Source organism: Oncorhynchus mykiss, chromosome 12 (assembly GCF_013265735.2).
Source record: "Oncorhynchus mykiss isolate Arlee chromosome 12, USDA_OmykA_1.1, whole genome shotgun sequence".
NCBI lineage: Eukaryota > Metazoa > Chordata > Actinopteri > Salmoniformes > Salmonidae > Oncorhynchus > Oncorhynchus mykiss.
Genome location: NC_048576.1, coordinates 58,199,158 through 58,223,464, shown reverse-complemented (window position 1 = coordinate 58,223,464; position 24,307 = coordinate 58,199,158). Strand labels below are relative to the sequence as shown.

The window sequence follows — 24,307 nt, the reverse complement described above, 5'->3', positions numbered from 1 at the left end:
TGTGGAGAAGTGCAGCTACAGTTAAGGCAATTTACAGGTTTGGTCAGAGCCGGCATGAGGGTTAAAGTTTATCCTGTGTCGGTGAGTGCAGTTAAGTTTGAGCATCTTAGCAATACAATGTGTTTTACACAGCTGTCAGCATTCTACACGAAAATAGCCACTTAATCAACTATATAATCTTTAACCAGATTACCCTGGATAACAGACTTGGATGAATGACAACTCACTTCGATACTGAACAAAAATATAAATGCAACAATTTCAAAGATTTTATAAATGTACAGTTCCCTGGGTCGCCCGTCTTTTCAATTCGCTGCAGCTAGTTGCAGCAAACACTCAAACTGGACAATTTTATCTCAAGCTCTCACTCAATCATGGACACTTACTGACAGTTGTGGCTGCTTTCTTGCCTTTGTGCTGTTGTCCGTGCCAAATAATGTTTGTACAATGCTGCTGCCATGCTGTTGGTGTCGTACGTCTCTCGTCATGATGTGTGTGTGTGTTCTATATTTTGAATCCCCGTCCCCGCAGGCCTTTTTGTAGGCCGTCATTGTAAATAAGAATTGTCTTAACTGACTTGCCTGGTTAAATAAAATCAGCCAATTGAAATTAATGATGCCCTAATCTATGGATTTCACATGACTGGGCAAGGGTGCAGCCATAGGTCCACACACTCAGAATTAGTTCTCAGACAGAAACACTCCTCAGCACCCCCTCAGACAACCCCGCCGGTGAATAAGCCAGATGTGTAGGTCCTGGGCTGGTGTGGTGTGCGATTGTGAGACCGGCTGGAAGTACTGCCAAATTCTTTAAAACGACGTTGGAGGTGGTGTTAGAGAAATTAACATTAGATTCTCCTGCAACAGTTCTGGTGGACATTCCTGCAGTCAGCATGCTAATTTCACACTCCCTGAACTTGAGACATCTGGTGTTGTGACAAAACTGAGCATTTTAGTGGCCTTTTGTCCCCAGCACAAGATGCACCTGTGGAATGACTCTTTAATCAGTTTCTTGATATGCCACACCTGTTAGGTGAATGGATTATCTTGGCAAAGGAGTTAAGCTCACTAACAGGAATGGGCACAAAATGAGAAATATGTTTATGAAGAATTTCAGGGCTCTTATTCCAGTTCTTGGGACAAACCTTAGATGTTGCATTTATTTTTGTTCAGTATAGAATGTCATTGAGAATGAATCAGAATTGACTTTTAGACATTCTGCTTGTATTTTAGTTTAATGACCAGAGACAAAGCTTCAAAAACAATTTATTTATTCACAGTCTTGATTATGGGATCCTTTGCACTGACTGATATGTAAAGTGAAAATCAAATTATCAATTAAAAGTTTATGGAAAAACTGCACTTGTCCTTGTGAAAATTACAGTTGAAATATTCTGTCAAACTTCTTATTAGCACTCTTACAACAAATGCATTTCAGGGTGTTCAAAGTCAAGCACAAAGGCATGTGGCACTTAACATCCTTCCGCTTGTCAGGTCTCTATAATAAGTGACCAGGTAATTCTCTCTATCACAAGCAAATGCCTCCATGGAGCTCATAAGTGTAGCCATGCAGCCTATTTTGGCAGATCACAATATCAGCTGTATGGATGTGGAGTGTGAGGAGGAAGCCAGCCGGGCCCAACCAGGTGCAGTCAGTGGAGGACCTGTACCTGGCCGAAGACTACAAATCCTCTCTGTCCCGGGAGCCCACAGAGGAGGATCTTCCGTGGTAAGGAACCGTCCCCAGGGAAGGTTCAGTGGAATGGCATGTCTCCTTGAACCTGAGCTAGAACAACTGCAACTCTCCCTGTACCAGACATTGTTCAAAAACAAGGGCACCTGGGGCATGCAGGCAACCAGGCTGGCATGGTGCTGTCGGTGGAGCAGGGTCCTCAGATCACACTCATTGGATGGGGTGTTGCCTGTAAAGTGGGGCACATAAAGAGGAGGGCATCAGGCATTCAAAATGGCTACAGGGATAGATGTGTGAGAGTCAGGGCTTTCGGTCCTGGGAGCCTCACTTGGATGGTCTGGTGAGCACCACTGCAGTGGTTAGAGGTCAAGTGTCCTTATGGTGCAGGGGCATTACCATTGAAGTTGATTTCTATATCAAGGAGGGAGGGTCTTACAGCCTCTGAAGACCATCCTCACTGGAACCAGGTCCAAGGTCTGTGCCACATCATTCGAAGGAACACCTGATTCTGTGTTGTTTTGACCACCAAGCCTCCATCACGACGACCTCTGACAGTCTCGTAATTGCTCCTCCTGTCAGTACCCGTTTTCTGGGAAGCCAATGGTCCAAAAATATTCCACATGGTTCATACACACACACACACTAGGCTCCTAGAATAGGTTATATTACATTAAAGTTTTGCTCAAAGCAGCCAACTAAAGTAATTTAGTTCAATCACAAAGTCTGGTCTGAGTGAAGCTCCTCAGTTTTGTTAAGTAGTCCAACACAATACACATTGCATAGTATCATGGTCAGTGGGAATTTATATCTGTTTAATATATATGTTTAAACTATGTCTTACCCCCAGAGTGAGAGTACATCACTTCCAGCAGATCTCCTTGCTGAGGATGGCGTTGATCATGTACTGCTTCTCGTGGGGTGAGACTGATGTTTCGCATGTCACGCCTCATCTAAAACATGGGGAAAAGGGGACATCAAGTGACAATTTCGATGCATTTACAAATTCAATGTTTTACACTATTGTATCACTACTTAAGTAATATCTGTACTTTACTATTTATATTTGACAACTTTTACTTCACCACATTCCTAAAGAAAATCATGTACCTTTTACTCCATACATTTTCCCTGACACCCAAAAGTACTTGTTACATTTTGAATGCTTAGCAGGACAGGAAAATCATCTAATTCACACACACACTTATCAAGAGAACATTCCTTGTCAACCCTACGCCTCTGATCTGGCGGACTCACTAAACACATGCTTTGTTTGTAAATTATGTCTGAGTGTTGGAGCGTGCCCAATAGCTATCCGTAAATTAAAATAAGAAAATGTTGCCGTCTTGTTTGCTTAATATGGAATTTTAAATGATTTAGACTTACTTTTGATACTTATATTTGAGCAATTACATTTACTTTTGATACTTTAAGTATATTTAAAACCAAATAATTTTAGACTTTCACTCAAGTAGATTTAAATGGGTGACTTTCACTTGAGTCATTTTCTATTAAGGTATATTTACTTTTACTCAAGTATGACAATTGAGTACTTTTCCCACCAATGGTAGCCTCCATAACTGGACGCTCATGCTCGGATCACACTGGCGCAGGATGTCTATGCACCGGATGGTCTGAAGGATACACTCCTGTTGGACTGGAAAACAAAAGAGACATCTGGTCAGTTGTAGGTCTTTTTCAATGCAGTATCACCATCTTTATCTGGACAGAAAACACATTGTTTTTCAGAACACAAAACTCACCTTGGACAATGTGACAAGGGGTCCCTCATCACCCAATCTTAACTCATGGGAACCATACACAAACATACTGTGCAGATATATCTACAAATTCATTGTATCACATTTGATGAGTTACTGACCTCTCCGTCCACAGGCTCGATCTGCTGTAGTCTACAACTGGACGGTTGCGCTCGGATCACACTGGCACAGGATATCCTACCACTGGCACAGGATGTCCATGCACCGGATGGTCTGAGGGGTGCACTCCTGTTGGCCTGGAAAACAAAGACATTTGGTCAGTGGTAGTTTTTATCTCCCCCCAATAGGTTGATTACTAAAATGGTAACATTATATTTAAATACCATAACCCAGACTTGACTATAGTAACCGTAAAATAGACTGGACTTTGGTCTATCTGCACATCTAAAATTCTACTATGTGGATGGGACATTTCTGCTGGGATGGAGAAATTACCTGGAATGCTCAACTAGATGATCAAGACAGTCTAGGATACTATTTGCCCGAAGAGGAAGTACTGCGATGAGCTATATGGCTGTACTTATTATTCTAATTCTCAAGAGTAAAGTTAAAACCCTGAGGTCCCTGAGGAGGACCTACAGTGATAGTGGAATTGTCTGAAGGGGACTGACATGCAGGGGTAGAACATAAGGATTTCAACTAGCCCGGGGAACATTCAGGTCCCAAATCTGTGGCATGCAATTTTTGTAAAGGCAAAATTTCACTGCTGTGTCAGGCTAGTTTGGCACATTGTCTACTAGCCCAGTCTGAAAAGTACTAGACTCGGGCAAGCTTAATTTCCATCCCTGTTGACATTTCCAACTGACTTCACAGGTCATTTGACTAGTCATGTACAACAGGTGCACTTGTGGAACAAAACCGTTTCAGTGTACTGTATGGGGAAAACATTGAGGCCACAAGTCCCTTGTGAGCTAGTTAGCCAACTTTAGCTAATGTAGTTAACTAGCCAACCAAGGTGCCTAACTAGCTAGCCAACATTTGGCTAGCTAACTAGTGAACATTAGTTCACCGTTCGTGTAGTCAGACTTTTCTAAGTGGTGACATGCTAGCCAACCAACTATCCTTGCCGTGGTGCCGTCCTAATGTTAGCTACTGTAGCAAGTCTGACTACACAAATGGTGATTTAACGTTAACTAGCCAACGTTAGCTAAATATCCTGGTGGGCTAATGCTAGCTAGCATGTCACCACGTGGGGAAAAAAAGTATGACTACACAAACCGTGAGTTACCTAGCTGAATCTCTCACTCAACACAAGTCATTCTAGTATATGCTGGTTCTCTTTTTTTACTTCTAAGGTGCATTGTACACGCACGTTACCTACGGTCGGTGATTATCTAGCTAACCACAGAGCTTTGACCTAACCAAAATAGCTTGTTAGTAGCTAGCAAACCTTATCACACTGCTACAGCGACGTCTCTCGGGGTCGGAAAACAAAATGTGTGTGTGCTTTTTGGAGTAGTGGTTACAATCCGGTACATAGCACAGAACCATCCTTGCTTCTGATCGACGGAGACCTAAGGTTAGCTAGTTCGCTACAAAAGGCTACAAAAAACTTATATAAAGACGAAAAAATGAATGGTTAAAAAAACGATTGCAAACATTTCTGGGTTTTACCGCTAGGTTCTATGGGTATGACTTATACTTAAGCAATAAGGCATGATGGGGTGTGGTATAGGGCTGTTCTTAGCACGATGCAACGTGAAACGCCTGAATACAGCCCCTAGCCGTGGTATATTGGCCATATACCACAAACCCCAGATGTGCCGTATTGCTATTACAAACTGGTTACCAACAGAATTACAGCAGTAAAAATACATGTTTTGTCATACCCATGGTATACGTTCTGATACCACGTCTGTCTGAACTATTCGCAACTAGGAAACTCGGACATTTCCGACGTACTAACAGTAGTTATACAGGTGCCACATCGAATCAGCAAGTCGGACATTTGAGTTTCCTAGTTCCGACTAGTATTTGAATGCGGCATCAATACCGACTGCCTCTGCCCTGGTCGTGTGGCACGTTGACGTTTTTTCCACGTCGCAGTTCTCGTCATCGGTTGCGTTGCGTGTACGACTCGAGCGAGGCCGGAAAGATGGCGGCGCCCGTCCTGAGAGTGTCCACCCCTCGATGGGAAAGAATAGCCAGGCTCCTTGTTTGCGTATTGGGCATATTGTTGTCTTTATACGCCTATCATGTGGAAACGGAAAAGGCCAGAGACTCGAATTATCGGGCCATGTGTGACGTGAGCAATTCTATCAGCTGTTCAAAAGTCTTCACCTCCAGGTAATTTTAATTCAACAGCGGCGCCGAGTACTAGCAGCGCTCTGGATGAGACTGTTTTTTTGGCATCATTGTGCTAAACTGTCAATGTTTTAGCATGCGCTCTTTAGTACGTTAAACATTTCAACTCTATTGATAATAAACTTAGCCTGTTTAGTGTGTAGAAGCTATCGTAGCCACATTGCTAACACTACGGTAAGTTACTTAGCTATTCACCAGGAAACAGCTAAGTTAGCTACTAGCTGGCTGTTCGATGCTATGAAATTGTATTTTACTTTGCATGGATGCACACTTGTCCTCCAACCGTAACACTGATATTTAGTTTTAATTAGACTGCTAAATTAGCTAGTTAACTTAATAAGGGGTGTCGCCCATTCGCTAACATTGGCTAGCTAGCTAGACGAGAGGCGTAGCCATTCAGCCAGTTTTGGGTAGCATTTTCTTAGCTATGTGAATCGGCGGTCTACTCTATACATTGGAGAATACCTCAAACAAGTTTACCAAGATCTTAAACTGATATCATTTTAATACGTCTGACTACAATTCTAGAAACTATGCTGCATTTGTATAATTCCATAGCGATCTCAAATATGGGCCTTGCATTTCTGCACTCGATGCCATTAGTTGAATTGTGGGCAGTAAAATGACAAGATAAACAACCTAATCATTAGATTGGAAAATACAGAATTGTATATTAACAAAGTTGAATTCACATAAGGGCATCTGTTGTCTGAAACGGTTGAATAGTCTGTTGAATTAAACTAGAGTCCTTAAAGTGAAACCGTGTCATTCGAGTTCAGTTTATGATTGTTGGTCATACATAGTTCATGTGCCCGAGTGATCTTAGGTAATTTATTGGTAAGTAGTTATCTGGGTTGTAGGACATACACACTCCTGTTTGTACAAATGCTGACATCCAAGCAATGCCAGGTCTCTGGGGGAAATGCAGGGAATAGTTTTTCCGACAGTCATGAGAACAACACTGCTGAGAACTTAAGTTAATCAACCACAATCTGCCTGCCAAACGCAATCATGAGCAGCCTTGAATAACACCAAAGCAAATAACCAACCTCAACCTGCCCTGTGAAGTGTCATTGTGTAGGACTACAGTATTTTGTCTCAACAAGGGGAGTTTTTTAATGGTAGAGAGTAGTGACTGGATGCTCTTTGTCTGTGTGGCATGTCTGTGAACTAACTGCTAGGAAGTACACTAACTTGAAATGAAAATGACTTTCTGACAAAATTAGAAATGTGTAATATCTGAAAATGCACCTAGACTGACTTACCGGGTCCGTATACATGAATGGATGCTTCTCCCTTTTTGTCACGGATGCCATGGTTGCCCTTAGTTTGGTCGTGTAATCCGGAGCCTTCTGTGTGTTTTCAACTCCGTCTTCATATTGGCAATCAAACGGCAGAATTTTCTCCATCTCCTTAGCTATCATACTCTAATTCCACCGGGCCTTCCACTGATTTCAAAACTCGGTCCTCCAGAAAGTGGAGAGCGCCACTTAAGCAGTTATTCTGTGTGATATCTTTCAAAACAGACATGTTAGAAAGGATAAACTACACATACTAACCAGCTCATATTATAAACAGAAGTGTGCTACATGGCAGACCAATCCGAATTCACCTCTCGGCATGTCCAGCCCACTCACTATCTCAGCCAATCATGGCTAGTGGGAAGGTTGCAGGCTTTTTCCATGGCTAAAGCAACTAGGCTCGTTATTTAACAATTGTATTTGTATTTACAGAAGTGCCTTAATAACAAGTTGTATGACATGAAATTTCACATTCCAGAAAGCATTTCTGCCCCAAAAAACGTTTTGATAAATAAATAAAAACAAGTTTACATTCAAATGGCGCTCCTGTTACGTAGTGACACGCAACATACACCTAGTTTTCTGAAACGAGTCATATATAGCCTAAGCATACCTGATATGGACCATGCAATTAGCAATTAACATTATCACCTTTAGCCCAACTGATGCAGCAAAGTACAAATAAATAGGCTGAAGCATGGGGTTTCTTTTTTGCATTTACCCTAGTAGGCTAATCATTAGCCAGATCTCAAATGTGATCTTTTAACTAGTTATTAACATAGATTAATTTTATGTCCCAAAAACTTGCATAAACACTGAATATAATGTTAGGGTAACTTGGTAACTCGCCACCTGGGGTAAAAAGCCCCTGCCTGTACTTCTCACAGAAACCACTTCATGTAACAATTTTTCCCCCAACACTTTCCCTGGTTTCCACTACTCTTGCGCAACAAAAAATATGATCTGTCTCATCACAATTTGAGTAGTTCTAAATGTATTATTTTGAGGTAGAGAGGCATTGTACCCCAGTCAGCCTACAATTTTCCAATGTTACATTTAGCCTGACTCTCCCCTGTGCACTCACTGCCAGTTGCGGAGCGGTAATGTGCTTAACCATGCCTCTGCTAAAAACCCTGGGTTTAAAATGGTGCAGTTCACACATATTTAAGAGTTGAGAAATAAAGTAGGAATGGAAAGTTGTGACTCCCCTCTTTTTAACAAAAGCCATTAACTAGAGGTCGACCGATTTTTAATCAGCATGGCTGATTTAATTAGGGACGATTTTCAAGTTTTCATAACAATCGGTAATCGACATTTTTGGATGCCGATTATGGCCGATCACTTTGCAATCCACGAGGAGCCTGCGTGGCAGGCTTGACCACCTGTTACACGAGTGCAGCAAGGTAAGTTGCTGGCTAGTATTAAACTTATCTTATAAAAAACAATCAATCTTAACTTAATCACTAGTTAACTACACATGGTTGATGGTATAACTAGCTTGTCCTGCGTTGCATATAATCAATGCGGTGCCTGTTAATTTATCATCGAATCACAGCCTACTTCGCCAAACGGGTGAGGATTTAACAGTTTATTCTCCTTCCATTTGCTCTGGAAGATGCTGCTTTGAAAATAGGCTCGTCAGCCGTGTTGATGGATCCAAGTGGGGTAATGAGAGTAGCATACTACAGTGGATTGAGCCAAATAGTAGAATGATCCCACTTCAATTAGCTTTTTACTTAGGACAGCTAATCAGCCTTACCAGTGATTGTCCGGGACGGGACTTTATCGTCTCTACCCTGTGTTGAGATTGAGTTCAAACCACCTTAAGTGTGAGCTGTTGCTCAACGTCTCTGGTCTGATATGTTCATTCTTAACCCATCATTTTAGACAGTTCATTCAAAAGGGGCGGTTCCGTCAGGCTGACACTCTCTCTGACCTCTCAAGGGCGTGCCTTGTCAAAAAAAAAATGGCTCTTAAAATCATGTCCCTCTCTTAACAAAAACACTAATTCTTCATCTTTCATGCACAATGCATCGACTGGACACCACACATAATTGATCAACAAGTTACAGTATTTCCTTTATGGCATTTTTAATAACACCCAAAACATCACCAGTGTTCTCCAGATCGCCCCTGACCATTCCCCACATCCTATGTTAGCAATATTGTTCCAGTATTCGCCTTAGAACGTGTTAGTTTCGGCGGGAAAAGGTCTGTTGAAACATAAGCACATTCCTTAGGTGAATTTGGAGAGGGATTTGCTGAATGTTCTCTCCTTGATTTACAACTGGGTGTGAGCTGTCAACCCCCACCAGTTTTCTTCTCCCCCCTCTGCGAGTGAGAATGGGTCTGGTTGAAGTTATTTATTACAAAGCTGATCTGACCTATTTGGATCCTCACAGGACAGTCATGACAAGCGAAATGCTTGTGTTCCTAGCTCCAACAGTGCAGTAATATCAAACAATACACACATCTAAAAGTAAAATAATGGAATTAAGTAATGTATAAATATTAGGACGAGCAAAGTCTGAGTGGCATTGAATAGAATTCAGTATACATGTATGAAATGAGTAAAGCAGTATGTAAACATTATAGTAACTAGTGTTCCATTATTAAAGTGACCAGTGATTCCATGTCTATGTCTAAGTCAGAAGTTTACATACACCTTAGCCAAATACATTTAAACTCAGTTTTTCACAATTCCTGACATTTAATCCCAGTGAAAATTCCCTGTTTTAGGTTAGTTATTTTAAGAATGTGAAATGTCAGAATAATAGTTAGAGGGATTTCTTTCTTTCATCACATTCCCAGTGGGTCAGAAGTTTACATACATTCAATTGGTATTTGGTAGCATTGCCTTTAAGTTGTTTACCTTGGGTCAAACGTTGGGTGAAATTTGGCCCATTCCTCCTGACAGCTGGTGTAACGGAGTCAGTTTTGTAGGCCTCCTTGCTCGCACACGCCTTTTCAGTTCTGCCCACACATTTTCTATGGGATTGAGGTCAGGGCTTCGTGATGGCCACTCCAATATCTTGACTTCGTTGTTCTTAAGACATTTTGCCACAACTTTGGAAGTATGCTTGGGGTCGTTGTCCATTTGGAAGATCCATTTGCGACCAAGCTTTAACTTCTTGACTGATGTCTTGAGACGTTGCTTCAATATATCTATATAATTTTCCTCCCTCATGATGCAGCAAAGCACCCCCACAACATGATGCTGCCACCCCCGTGCTTCACGGTTGGGTTGGTGTTCTTCGGCTTGTAAGCCTCCCCCTTTTCCTGCAAACGTCTGCAAACGTCTGATGAAACAAAAATAGAATCGTTTGGCCATAATGACCACCGTTATGGTCTTTCATCAGACCACAGGACATTTCTCGAAAAAGTAAGATCTTTGTCCCCATGTGCAGTTGCAAACCATAGTCTGGCTTTTTTATGGCGGTTTTGGATCAGTGGCTTCTTCCTTGCTGAGCGGCCTTTCAGGTTATGTCGATATAGGACTCGTTTTACTGTGGATATAAATACTTTTGTACCTGTTTCCCCCAGCATCTTTTCACACCAAAGTACGTTCATCTCTAGGAGACAGAACGTGTCTTCTTCCTGAGCGGTATGACGGCTGCGTGGTCCCATGGTGTTCATACTTTATACTGTACTATTGTTTGTACAGATTAACATGGTACCTTCAGGCGTTTGGAAATTGCTCCCAAGGATTAACTAGACTTATGGAGGCCTACAATTATTTTCTGAGGTCTTGGCTGAATTCTTTTAATTTTCCCATGATGTCAAGAAAAGGGCCACTGAGTTTGAAAGTAGGCCTTGAAATGCATCCATACGTACACCTCCAATTGACTCAAATTATGCCAATTAGCCTGTCAGACACTTCTAAAGCCATGACATTTTCTGGAACTTTCCAAGCTGTTTTAAGGCACAGTCAACTTAGTGTATGTAAACTTCTGACCAACTGGAATTGTGAAACAGTGAAATACTCTGTCTGTAAACAATTGTTGGAAAAATGACTTGTGTAAAAGTAGATGTCCTAACCGACTTGCCAAAACTATAGTTTGTTAACTAGAAATGTGTGGAGTGGTTGAAAAATGAGTTTTAATGACTCCAACCTAAGTGGATGTAAACTTCTGACTTCAACTGTCATTTTTTCTACCCCTTTTTCTGCCCAATTGGTAGTTAGTCTTGTCTCATCGCTGCAACTCTCGTACGGACTCGGGAGAGGCGAAACACGACCCGGCCAAGCCGCACTGCTTCTTGACACAATGTCCGCTTAACCCGGAAGCCAGCTGCACCAATGTGTCAGAGGAAACACCATACACCTGGCGACCTTGTCAGCATGCATGCGCCTGGCCCGCCACAGGAGTCGCTAGAGTATGATGGGACAAGGACATCCCAGCCGGCCAAACCCTCCCCTAACCTGGACGATGCTAGGCCAATTGTGCGCCGCCCCGTGGGTCTACCGGTCACAGCTTGGACAGAGCCTGGACTGGAACCAGGATCTCTAGTGGCACAGCTAGCACTGCGATGCAGTGTGTTAGACCACTGTGCCTCTGGGGATGCCGTGTGTGAATCATTTCAGATCGTCAGTGACTTGTATGTCGGGGAACTTGACGCTTTCCACCTTCTCCACTGCAGTCCTGTCAATGTAGACGGGGCCGTGCTCCCTATGCTGTCATGAAGTCCTCGATCAGCTCCTTCGTTTTGTTGACGTTGAGGTTATTTTCCTGTCACCACTCCACCAGGGCCCTCACCACCTCCCTATAGGCTGTCTCGTCATTGTTGGTAATCAGGTCTACTATGGATGTATGTTCTGCAAATGCTTACAGTACGAAGAACAGTTTATAAAGCTGCATATCTAAATCTCTGGTAAACGGAAGGCATGTTATCTGCTATCCACTTCGTTTACATTTTTATTTTGCTAAAGGGGAAGGTCACTTTTTGCTGAAGGGAGGGCCATCCATTTTCATTTCTGAGGTCAGATTCTCTCCAGGTGACTCTTATTATAAATAACGTATACACCCTAACGGCCCGTCCCTTAAAGGGGCAGCTGAACATTTTTGTCTCACCTAATGATTGTGGTTGATTGAGCATGGATCCCTCCTAAGGACTTTTATTCATAAACTTTTTGTAATTTCTTATCAAAACTTGAATCTTTAGATCTCCTAGATTTGTGTGCTTCTACATTTCTAATTGGGAGCACATGTACTCCTTGTAAAATGTTTTTATTATTTTTTATATCAGCGTAGCACCCTGAAGTATAATAAATGAGCCACATCACTCAGCCTTTTGTGGTATTGTAGATGCTTTTGTTGATTCTTCATGAAACAGTTCTACAACTGAACAGCTGTTTTTATTATTGTATCTATAAAAAAAAATGTATACCATGTATTTGTTAAGACGCAGTTCATGAAATTCAGCAATATGCCCCATTACTCCTTACTAGTAATACATTTCTTGTCTTATCAAAAAATGGGTTTTCTGTAATTATAGCGTAAAACACATTTTGGCTGGTAAATGATCTGAGTGACTAGTATATTCTTTAAATCTACATGCCATAGTGGCTGGTGGGCCAAAAAGTTAATTTCCCTAGCTGGCCAGCATCCCTGTGGTATGATTTCGACACCTTTTAGAGTCCATGCCCCCCGACGAATTGAGGCAAAAGGGGGTGCAACTCAATATTTAGAACGGTGTTCCTAATGTTTTGTACACTCTGTGTAGGTCCTAAATGCATTACTTAAGTGCTGCTGTGAACAACACAGTGGTGTGATCCCGTGGAGGCAGTGCAGGGAGGGGAGACGACAAAACCAGGACCAGTGGTTGTTGCGCCACTCAGGTTTCCAGGGTACTTTGTTATCTTGCTTCTGAGGCCGTTAGTCAGCCTCAGGAATTTCCGTTTGTTCCCTTTGTAATGGTTTGACGAAATTCTGCTTTTACTTTTATGGTTATAGCTTGTATATGACACCTGTTAAGCCTTCCTATTGAGATACTGTATCAACATGGTTATATAATTTAGGATTGTAGACGTCACCCGTCATATCTTTATGATTATAACTTGTAAATTACACCATTTAGGCGATCACCTTATCAGAATCTCACCCAATAATAGCTTGACCTTCTCAGACATTTTCCTTGGCGTACATTGCTATTTTTCTTTTTCAGGTTGAATACATGTATTTGTGAATTTGTCCCTGCAATTCATCATCACGATTACTAACACATTTCCATTTGTTTTTTCCTAATTTCTCCCCCTGTGTAGGTGGGGCCGAGGATTTGGACTGCTGGGCTCAATCTTCGGAATCGACAGTGCAATGAACCAGCCAAACAGTGTCTATGGAATTTTCTTTTATATCTTTCAACTGTTACTAGGTAAGACTTTCGATTCCACAGCCACCGGCTCATGCTATGCGAAGTATGGAGAGAATGTAGGTGACAAGCCTCCTTGAAAAGTCACTTTGGGCTATTTGTGCTGACACACCACTCTGTCAGGCCCTCACTTCCTCTTTACTATATTTGACTGCACCCTGGCTCAGATAAGTCCTGAGTCAGGACTGTGGAATATATTAAAGGTAGCGTTGTCACTATACCAGAATGTTTTACTTCAATGCCAGGTTTAGTATCACGATACTCCATATCATCAAGATACTCTACCGCAGCAAAAAAGGCGCATTAGCCAGTCACAGAATGGCACTTGACCCAGACAGAGAAAATCAGCTAATGCTAAATCTCTAAATAAAACAGGTAAATCAAGATGTAGGCCAGTGGTCACCAACTTTTTATCTTTTCTTTTTTTACCGCTCAGATTAAAAAGAAGACTTACAAAATGTAAGCATATACAACATTAATAAACGTTCTGTAGGACTTAGATTTGTGCAGTGGGCCTAATACATTATCACATTCAGGTATTGGCTATATGCCTGTCCTGCCAATATTGTTCTTCTCAGACCAGGTATTCCCAAACCAGGGGTATGCGCAATGCCTTCGGGGGTACACCAAAAAGTGAATCATAATTATTTTTATTTTTAAGTAACATTTTCAAACAGTCAATTTATATGTTCCAACGGGCATTTGGGTAAGATTTTTTTCTTGCCTGAGTAGCCTCGTTTCACTGCCAAAAATAACATTTAAACGATCTAGTGTTGAGAAAAATAACAACACAATGTCAAATACAGGTAGCCTAGTCAAATAATTAACATCCAATCACATTAACCATTACTCTCTTTGTGGGAATTCCACTAACCTTCCTGCTCATTCCGTTTGCTCAAAAATGGATAAAAGTTTTAATTTTTTTTATTTTTATTTTTTTAACTAAGGCCCATAGAGAGACAAACCAGCAGCACTGCACCTGTCGACGACACAAGTTGTTCTGCTTCCACGAGCAGATCCAATGCTAGCATCAGTAGTTCTACATTTGTTGTTAGTCCAGCTAGCATGGACACTGAGTCTGATGCAGCCAAAGAGCTACTGCCCCCTTACCCGGGAAAGCACCGAACAACAGACAGGGACGTTGGACCATCGTGCAAATATGATGAGAACTACATTGGTTTGGGCTTCACTTATATTGGGAGTAGTGTCTTTCCTCAGCCACAGTGTGTTATAAGTACAACTTGATGAAAACTTCACTCTTGCGCAGACATTTAGAAACAAAACATGCCAATTTGAAAAATAAGCCACAGGAGTTTTTTGAGCGAGAATTAAGACTACTTTCGAGTAGTAAGACGTGTAAATATAAGCAACAGATACCATTAATAAGAAGGGGGTAGAAGCGTCTTATATTGTGAGCTACTGAGTGGCTAGGACAGGCAAGCCCCATGCTATTCTGGAGGACTTAATTCTTCCTGCTGCCGTGGATATGGCTGGGACAATGCTGGGGGAAAAGGCCAAAAAAAACAATGCCATCATCAAACAACACTGGTTCACGACGCATCAGTGATATGGCAGGAGATGTTTTGAAACAATTACTGCTTCCCATACAAGCTAGTGAATTATATGCGTTACAGCTGGATGAGTCAACAGACGTGGCGGGCTTGGCACAGCTCCTGGTATATGTCCGTTACATTTATGGGGGGGTCAATTAAGGAAGACATCCTCTTCTGCAAACCACTGGAAACCAGGACAACACGAGAGGATATTTTTAAAGTACAGGACAGCTTTGTGACATCAAATGGACTTTGGTGGTCAAGATGTGTTGGTATCTGTACTGATGGAGCAAAAGCCATGACAGTGAGACATAGTGGAGTGGTAACGCGCGTGCAAGCAGTTGCTCCCGACGCCACTTGGGTACACTGCAGGATCCACCGAGAGGCTCCTGCGGCCAAGGGAATGCCTGACAGCTTGAAAGACGTTTTGGACACTACAGTGAAAATGTTTAACTTTGTTAAAGCAAGGCCCCTGAACTCATATTTTTTCTGCACTTTGCAATGACATGGGCAGCGACCATGTAACGATTTTACAACATATAGAAGTGCGCCGGTTATCAAGGGGCAAAGTATCGACAAGTAAAACAAAAAAAAATTTGAGACAAGCTTAGTTATTTTTACTGACCATAATTTTCACTTGTCTGACCACTTGCATGATACGTTTCTCACACTACTGGCCTATCTGGGTGATGTTTTTTTCTCGACAGAATGATCTGAATCTAGGATTACAGGGACTCTCCGCAACTATATTCAATGTGTGGGACAAAATTGAGGCTATGATTAAGAAGTTGGAGCTCTTCTCTGACTGCATTAACAAGGACCACACACAGGTCTTTCCATCGTTGTTTGATTTTATGTGCAAATGAACTCAAGTTTACGGGACAATGTCAATGTGATATAGCGAAGCACCGGAGTGAGTTGGTTGCGCAATTACACAGGTACTTTCCCGAAACAGATGACACAAACTAGATTCGTTATCCCTTTCCATGCCCTGCCTCCAGTCAACTTACTGATATCTGAACAAGAGCCTCATCAAAATTGCAACAAGAGGTTCTGTGAAAATGTATTATAATCAGAAGCCACTGACATATTTCTGATTTGGGCTGCACTCAGAGTATCCTGCCTTGAAAAAATTGCGCTGTTAAGACACTGATGCCCTTTGCAACCACTTACCTATGTGAGAGTGGATTCTCGGCCCCCACTAGCATGAAAACTAAATACAGGCACAGACTGTGTGGAAAATGACTTAAGACTGAGACTCTCCAATACAACCCAACATTGCAGAGTTATGTGCATCGTTTCAAGCACACCCTTCTCATTAAACTGTGGTGAGTTATTCACAATTTTCAATTAACAAATAAGGTCTTGTATGTAAGATGGTTAAATAAAGCGTAAAATGATTGGTTATTATAATATTATTATTTGTGCCTTGGTCCTATAAGAGCTCTTTGTCACTTCCCACGAGCGGGGTGTGACAACACACGCTTATGTTTAATAAACCTAACGTGTCCTTTCAGTGTCCTCCATAGAATTAGGAACACTTGACTATGTCTTTCACCACTGTGTGTATATTTTTACTGGTCAAAGCCACTTACATTTGGATGCATAAATAATATATGCTTGTCAACAAACCTATTATAGGGATCAACAAATAGATTCAGCCGTGGGCCTATTTTGTATTTATTTATTACGCGATGGTCGGGGCTGGAACATAATTGTACATCATTTGGGGACTCTGCAAATTGACCGCAAGAAGCTCAAACAGATAGCATTTCTATTTTCAAACCTTCAGTACATTTGTATACGATCACATATCTCTATTTTATACGTGGGAATAATTTGGAACAGATCTCCAAAAGTAAAATCACTTGGAGCTGATTTGACTGTGTTTTTAAATCACCCACGGGAAGCCAGTTGTGGGGAATTCTGCTCTATTATATACCTGACATGTTGGTGTCCTTAAGGTAGTAGACCTAGATCAGTGTAATGCTTCTTGCTGAGCCAGTGTAATGCTTCTTGCAGGGCCCCTTCCCTGTGTGAAGTCATAATATACACTCCCGCCTGACTGTCTGATGTCCTGGTGGGAGGTTGGTGGTTTTCCTGACTCAGTCCTGCTGGTTGAGCCAACTGGTCCTGACTCAGATCTGTTCCCCTGCTGACTGGCCTAAGGGCCCTGCGTTCTGCTCAGCCAACTGGTCCTGACTCAGGTCTGTTCCCCTGCTGACTGGCCTAAGGGTTCTGCTCAGCCAACTGGTCCTGACTGAGATCTGTTCCCCTGCTGACTGGCCTAAGGGCCCTGCGTTCTGCTCAGCCAACTGGTCCTGACTCAGATCTGTTCCCCTGCTGACTGGCCTAAGGGTTCTGCTCAGCCAACTGGTCCTGACTCAGATCTGTTCCCCTGCTGACTGGCCTAAGGGTTCTGCTCAGCCAACTGGTCCTGACTCAGATCTGTTCCCCTGCTGACTGACCTAAGGGCCCTGTGTTCTGCTTAGCCAACTGGTCCTGCCTCAGAACTAGAGCCCCTTTTACCCATATCCATTTACTACACAGCTGGATTTGACTAACACAACAGTGGTACAGTGGGTGAAACTTACTGTCCAGGCATTGTGGTTAGGTTAGTGAGGATATAAGTTATTTAAAAAAATGAATCATTTAGACGTAGGTTGAAGGGACCATGGATTAGGTGGTGTCTCAGAATGGGAATTCTCCTAAAAAGAGCTTGAGCAAGAGGGCCTTTTCTTCTGTGGCCACTGGACATTGTTTCATTTTTTTATTCTCATGATCAAGTCAGCTAAGAAGACTTAGGCTAAACGAAATGGCCTACGGCTTACTGTACAGTTGGTTTCTGTTGCCCCATTCTTGCTGCTTTTTTCACACTGTATTTACACAGTTCCCCCTGTTAACTAAAAACCGGTAGCTTTAACCTTATCCTGTAGCACTCTCGCCCTTGTACACAATGTGTTTGTCTCTTTGTCCCTTTCCCCTCTAATGTCATTTCATCACTATGAATAGAAAGAAGCCTGTGCCAGAACCAGTCTGTTTAGAATGTCCTCTACAACATCTGCTCTTCCTCCTTTAACCAGAGGGTCCTGTGTCCTGTCATGCATCTGGCTCAGTGGTTTACTTTCTTAAGCAGACCTGGGTTCAAACACCTATTTGAAGTCATCAGAAAGAAAGGAGGACCAAGATAAAATGCCTTTTATGGCATGTTCAATTGAAACAAAGTTTAAAAACGCCAGTGCGTTTTGTGTGCGTGGCTTTCGTCAGGGAGCGCAAAGATATAATCTTTGATTTGATCAACCCTGACTTTGAAGAGGGAGTGGTTACAGAAATAATTTGTAACACTAGTAAGCAATACTATACATGTTAAAGTGAAATACTGTAGATATGTTAACAGATGCATCTCAAGGCTAGAAGCATCAGAACCCCCAGAAAGGCAGTTTCAACCCTGAATATGACTGGTCACAGTGTTAAGAATAAGATAACCATTTATTTTATAGTACACTGTTACACAGCTAACATGGACCACAACAGTCTAAACATAGCTGAGGGAAATAGAGCAAAAATGTCCACTAGATGACAGTAAATGGACCCATCACAACCCTACAGGAAGGGTGAGAAATCCATATCTTCATTTAAACCAGGGTACTTAGTGGCCTGTTGTTTGTAAATCCATATCTTCATTTAAACCAGGGTACTTAGTGGCCTGTCGTTTGTAAATCCATATCTTCATTTAAACCAGGGTACTTAGTGGCCTGTCGTTTGTAAATCCATATCTTCATTTAAACCAGGGTACTTAGTGGCCTGTCGTTTGTAAATCCATATCTTCATTTAAACCAGGGTACTTAGTGGCCTGTCGTTTGTAAATCCATATCTTCATTTAAACCAGGGTACTTAGTGGCCTGTAGTTTGTAAATCCAAAAACGTTCCCTTTGGTTTAACTGTTTAAGACGGTCCCCTTTTCTAATAGAGGCCGGAATATGCATTAAAAAAACAGAATACTGCACAGTTTCCTAAGGACTAGAAGCGAAGCTGCCATCTCTATCTGCGCCATCTTGCCTTCAAGATGGTGCCGATAAATCTGTAACCACATGAGTGGTTTTGCAGTTAATGAAATGCTTGACTTGATACTCCATTTTAGAAGCTGTCAACAAAATACTTGCATTTAAATGAGCCCCTGGGTTTGTGGTCTAGCAAAGTGTTTTGAGAGTCACCTGGAAGAGAGCTGTAGACTAGTTTGTCATTTAGGGTAGGACACCGCTTAAAGCTTATAACTAACTGGTGGCTCTGGGAAGACTTGGCGTAGTGACGTATCACTTTGGAAGATTCCCCAAGTCTTTTTCATGATTCTTGTAATGTTCTCTGCATCAGTCCTGTATTTTGTAACAAATTACACTCGGATGTATCACGAGGCTCTCCCCTTCGAAACAAGTTCTCTCTGTCAAGTAATCCAGCCCTATTACCTGTATTATCAGGACCTGAGTGCTGTGGCCCCGATTCAAGAAGCCATTCTCCAATTCAGCAGATTTGACACTAGTCTGTTTCCTGATTGCAAATTCTGCGGATTCTTTGGAATTGGAATGTTCTCTTTTGGCCTTTTTGGTTGGAAGCTGTCTGCTCTCAGAATGGTATTCCAATCTGTAGGCTTCCAAATGATTGATGTGCAAACAACCTCTGTCATTTTTACTGATGTCAAGGTCCAACAAATGTTATCCTTGCTGTACTCCATAGTTTGATGTGAGGGTTAATGCTGTTAAGGTATTGGTGGAAGGAAATAAGTTCATCTTCTGAGCCGGACCAGAACAGGTAAACATCATCATTTTAGCATCCCCACCATATAATCCGGTCAAATAACTGTTTTTTTAGAAGGATCTAAACTGAAGTATTTTTCCCATTTTACATAAGTACAAACCAGCATAGCAAGCTAACATGGTACATCCTTTAACTTGTTCTGAAAGACAGATGTTATTATTAAGAGTCCAGTCAGTGAGACCATGAATTCGTTGGAGGCATCGGTCTCTGGCCGGGTACTCGAGAAATGGTGCATAGAGACTCCACATCCATGTTGACTAAGTAATTTCAAAAACTTCCTGGGTTTGATTGAGCTTGCCCGGCTTATTGGACCAAGACAAGTCCTAAAACTGCAAACCCACCCATCTGGCACTGTAGAAGATTTCAAATAGTATTTTGAACCCAGGTCTGGTCTTAAGCACTCCACTTTCAGTTGAAGGGTGCAGCCAGAGTTTTGTGGTGGTCACTCACCAGTGCATGTTACAAATGAGGGGCCTAAGGGCTGCATAACACAGAAGCCACCGCTAATGTGATGGGTCACTGACTGAGTCCAAAATGGCACCCTTTTCCCTATATAGTGCACAACTTTTGACCAGATTCCTATGGGCGCTGTTCAAAAGTAGTGCACTATATGGGAAATGGGGTGCCATTAAACAGCCAAGTATCTGATCTGTATTTATGTACATCAACGTCAACCATGAGTAAGCAAATAAGTAAGACTTAAAGCTGACTGGCTCTCATTCAAAGTCACCTGACAAAGGCATTCCCCCCTGATTCAAGTGTACAAAGGTCCAGGCATTTCGTGACCAGCGTTTTTATCCAAAACTCTTGCTTTTGTCTGTTCCATGTAGTAGTGTTTGTCAAAGGGATTTATATTTCTTCACTGCCACCTTTGCACAGCATGTCTTACTGTATTTGTTTGTGCAGGGCACGTCATGTCCGTAGCCTAAGCCCCTGCTCTCTCTCATCTGGTTGGTTCCAGGAATCACAGTGAGTGCGATGGCTGCCCTGATCGTCATGACGACATCCATCCTATCGGTGATGGGCTCGCTCTACCTGGGCTACATCCTCTACTTCGTCCTCAAGGACTTCTGCATCATCTGCATCACCACATACGCACTGAACTTCATTCTCTTTATGCTCAACTACAAGCGACTGGTTTACTTGAATGAGGCCTGGAAGCAGCAGGTTCCAGCCAAACAGGACTAAGATGGGTTGTAAAAAAGAACAGTAGGCAAGTGAAAAATAGAACAAACAAAAAATGAAATGTGACCTCTTGAACAGAACATTTTGACTTGCCACCAGGAGACCTTACTTCCAAAACCAATGTTTATTCTGCTGTGTGTTATAAAAAAGAAACCAGAAGATTACCTTAGAATTTTTTGGGGGGGCCAGACATCTCTCAAGTTCATTGTTGCATATGTGATGGAAGGATAAAATAAAAAGAAGAGGGAGAATTTGTTTCTTAAAAAAAAAATAGGGTAGTGATGAATAGGGTTATGGGGCTGAAAACACATTCAATCCAAGCAAGCAGGGAAGCAACGGCAGAATGCCAGTCTTCACTATGGAAGATGGGAGGACAGGACAGGACACCCTTCTCCTGAACCAGAAGGACCAGAACATGGAAGAAAACTGGGACTTATAGGAAGGTGTTTACTTGAAATAAATGGGAAGGTCCTGTTCCTGCACAGCTGACCGGGTCCGGAAGCTAGCTGTAAACATTACTACAACCTGAGCGGAACTGAAAAATGGGTCAGAATACAAAATGCATGGTCATGGGGCGAACAATCATACAGTTCACAGCAGCAGCTTTGATTCCATGAGGAGAGAGAAACAGATGAACAACAAACACCACACAAGAGTTGTTTTATGTTTACACTTTACAGCAATTTTGTTTTGTCTTTTGAAAAGGACCACTAATATGAAACATTTGAGATTGTGTGTAATTCAGTCAGATTGTGTTTTTGTTTTCTTTTAGAGATTCTGTAAATAGGTGCTGAGCAGTATTCCAGGCTAGATTGTGATTTAGTGTTAATGTAGACTTTTAAGTAAAAAAAAAAATCAAATAATTGAATCACAAGATGAGGAACAAAAAAGTAACCGAAATCAAGTCGTGGGTGAATTGAGTCTGCATGAAGATCTGTTTTGCAGTCAGTCAGTGTGGGACACCTTAAGTTCCTACAATCCCAAGCGAGACATGCTGCTCTAGGTTGCGTGGTGAGTCAAGTCAAGTGCTCACTGATCAGTTTCTTTCATCTCTTTCTCAGTCGCTCTCACCGAGGTCCCAAGGCATCTGATAAGCCCTTCCTCAGTGTTCCACTATTTACACTGGAAAACAAGGTCCGGGTAGTCCCAGCTGTTTCATTTAGATTTCTTACGTTTGGTGCCTAATGAACATGGCCCTAGTTAATTTCTCCTCTGCCCAGACTACTTACTCTCCATAATGGCACCTTCACTGTCTTGTCTTTATTACGTGTGATAAGCATTCCTGACACCACACGCTACTGTAGGAGTGGGATCCATGAAGACTTATGTGCCTAAAAGAGGTGTGAAGTGAATGACCTTTATTTTGTTGGGAGGAGGGATATGTAATGTATCACTACTTTTTGCTCATTCTCACAATTGTTACATTTTATTTTATCAATAACTGAATTGTGTACTTAAATGCTTTGTTAGTGTCTCACCCCTCTCCTGTATATTCTAATGGTAATGTAGCACAGGCGGCTAAACACGCAATGATTGTCTGTCCGCTCAATGGTGTTGATAGTAGTAGGCAGTTTTGTTCATAAAAAAAAGCTCTTAAGCCATTTTTGTAGGTTACTGTTGTTGGTTGAGAAATAAGGTTCATTGTCTCTCAATGGTACAACAGCACTGTTTGTGGGGAAGGAAACCACACAGTACTCAGTGTCCTTGCCTCTACCTCTCAGTATTTCCCACGGTGTGTGGAACAACCCAAGCCAGTTGGAACGTCCAGAACCAGCGCCAAGGGAAGCAGACGAGCTGATGGATCAGCTTAAAGCCATTCAACCCCAAATAATATTGTACTTGTTTTGTGAGGTTGCTTTCAAATGCAACATCCCCTGGCTCACATTGAACAACCTCATTGATACGGTTTTAGATGGGCCCTTATCTTCGCTACGTGTTATATGGCAGATTGTTACACAAGTCGGTTACTCACTGTGTCTGTTGGCACTGTCAGCCATCAACAAACTACAATAGCAATCGTTGCTACAGTAGTTCAGTGCTGTTGGGACATAAACCCATGTTACTATGGAATTATTTGTGAGACTTGATTAATAGTCCCACAATTCAAGAGAGGTGGGTGGAATATGTTTAGCTTATTAAATCACAAGTCAAAGTCCCTAAAAGAAGCTTACAAACAGTGTTCCTAACCTGTTAGATAAGGAGTCACCACATTTGACGTATGTTTTTGTCAAATTAAAATAATTGAATAAAGTCAATAGAAACAGCTAAATGCATAATATTCCCTCAGCTAATCCTGATCAGTGTCCTGTTTCATAAAGTGTTGAGTGAATTCTAAAAGGTCCCAAGATTTAGAGTGAAGACGGTCATGTTCGCTGCATCAACAAAAGCCATCAAAAGTGCCTTCTGTTGGCTAGTTGGCAAGAGCACAAGCAGATCTGAGACCAGGCTACTCCATAGACCTTGTGGGTAGAAATGACCCACCAAAAAGCCCGTCTTGTATCTAAACGGTCATTGTTTTTTTTGTTTTTTTTACCCAATTCTCTTAACTATATTTTCAGTACATGAATCTTTAAAAAATGTTATCTTTAATTTCTCTGTTATTGGAGATGGGCACTTTTTTTTGTTTCTGAAAAAAATATATTCATTGTCCGAATTACAATATTGTAAAGTTCTTATTTCTTTCTCTGACTGTGACTTAGTGAAATAATAGTTATTTCTTCCCTAATGTTGTATAAATGGACTCCATTAGTAACTACACCCTTTAGCTGTAGAGTTAACATTATGGGTTATTTTAGTAGGAAAAAAGGATTGGAGGTCTAGGAATCCATGTCATCACATTTCTTTGTGGGAGAAAGACTAGGTTTGCTTTTGTATTTGCCAAATATTAAGTTGAAAAAAATGCTGTATTTTCTTACATGGAACAAGTGTTACGTGAATGGTTGATGAGATGGGTGCAAAGAAACAATCGGATGAAATTCTGTATTTGCTTCCCTTGTGAGAAACTGTTGCGGAAGTTGACACGAGTGAACATTTTAATTGTGTCATTGTTGTGTGGAAATGTCTACCATTAAAACATTCCTTCTGAAGTGTGTTTTCTGTGCCTCTTCCTATGACATCTCACTCTTGAATTAATATTTCACTGAAAATATGTAACTGAAAATCTTGTCAACTAGCAAAATGTTTAATTGGCAACAGCTATTCAACGTTTATGCTGTCTCAACAGTGTTGGGTGTTGACATTATCAACCCAATGGATTTAAGTTATTTTCAAGGTTTCACAGTATAAAGCTGTGGTCGTTCTCTTCTAGGGAACGGAC

General features: G+C 41.7%; 1 protein-coding gene and 1 long non-coding RNA gene across 6 annotated transcripts; one reads left to right on the top strand and one right to left on the bottom strand.

The window, feature by feature from the left end:
* Nucleotides 1-1,249: 1,249 nt before the first annotated feature.
* LOC118937686 lies at nucleotides 1,250-7,323 on the bottom strand. 5 transcript variants are annotated; one of them, XR_005035046.1, is made up of 5 exons: nucleotides 7,040-7,323; nucleotides 3,572-3,706; nucleotides 3,252-3,346; nucleotides 2,534-2,642; nucleotides 1,250-2,281 (listed from the first exon to the last, which is right to left on the bottom strand). It is a non-coding gene; the product is annotated as an uncharacterized LOC118937686 (long non-coding RNA). The 5 variants fall into 5 exon arrangements; XR_005035047.1 differs by lacking the exon at nucleotides 7,040-7,323 and adding an exon at nucleotides 5,464-5,599; XR_005035045.1 differs by lacking the exon at nucleotides 7,040-7,323 and adding an exon at nucleotides 5,300-5,445.
* LOC110537845 (vitamin K epoxide reductase complex, subunit 1-like 1) lies at nucleotides 5,496-24,077 on the top strand. Its single transcript, XM_021624271.2, has 3 exons — nucleotides 5,496-5,756; nucleotides 13,335-13,444; nucleotides 20,768-24,077. The coding sequence occupies exons 1-3, from the start codon at nucleotides 5,566-5,568 to the stop codon at nucleotides 20,992-20,994; spliced, it is 528 nt and encodes a 175-aa protein (XP_021479946.2). The 5' UTR covers nucleotides 5,496-5,565; the 3' UTR covers nucleotides 20,995-24,077.
* The last annotated feature ends 230 nt before the right edge of the window (nucleotides 24,078-24,307 follow it).

Excerpts from the sequence above, each read along its gene's own strand:
- LOC110537845 (XM_021624271.2), top strand. The coding sequence starts at position 5,566 with ATGGCGGCGCCCGTCCTGAGAGTGTCCACCCCTCGATGGGAAAGAATA. Across the intron at positions 5,757-13,334 it reads TCAAAAGTCTTCACCTCCAG|GTGGGGCCGAGGATTTGGAC; the intron begins GTAATTTTAATT and ends CCCCCTGTGTAG. Across the intron at positions 13,445-20,767 it reads TATCTTTCAACTGTTACTAG|GAATCACAGTGAGTGCGATG; the intron begins GTAAGACTTTCG and ends GGTTGGTTCCAG.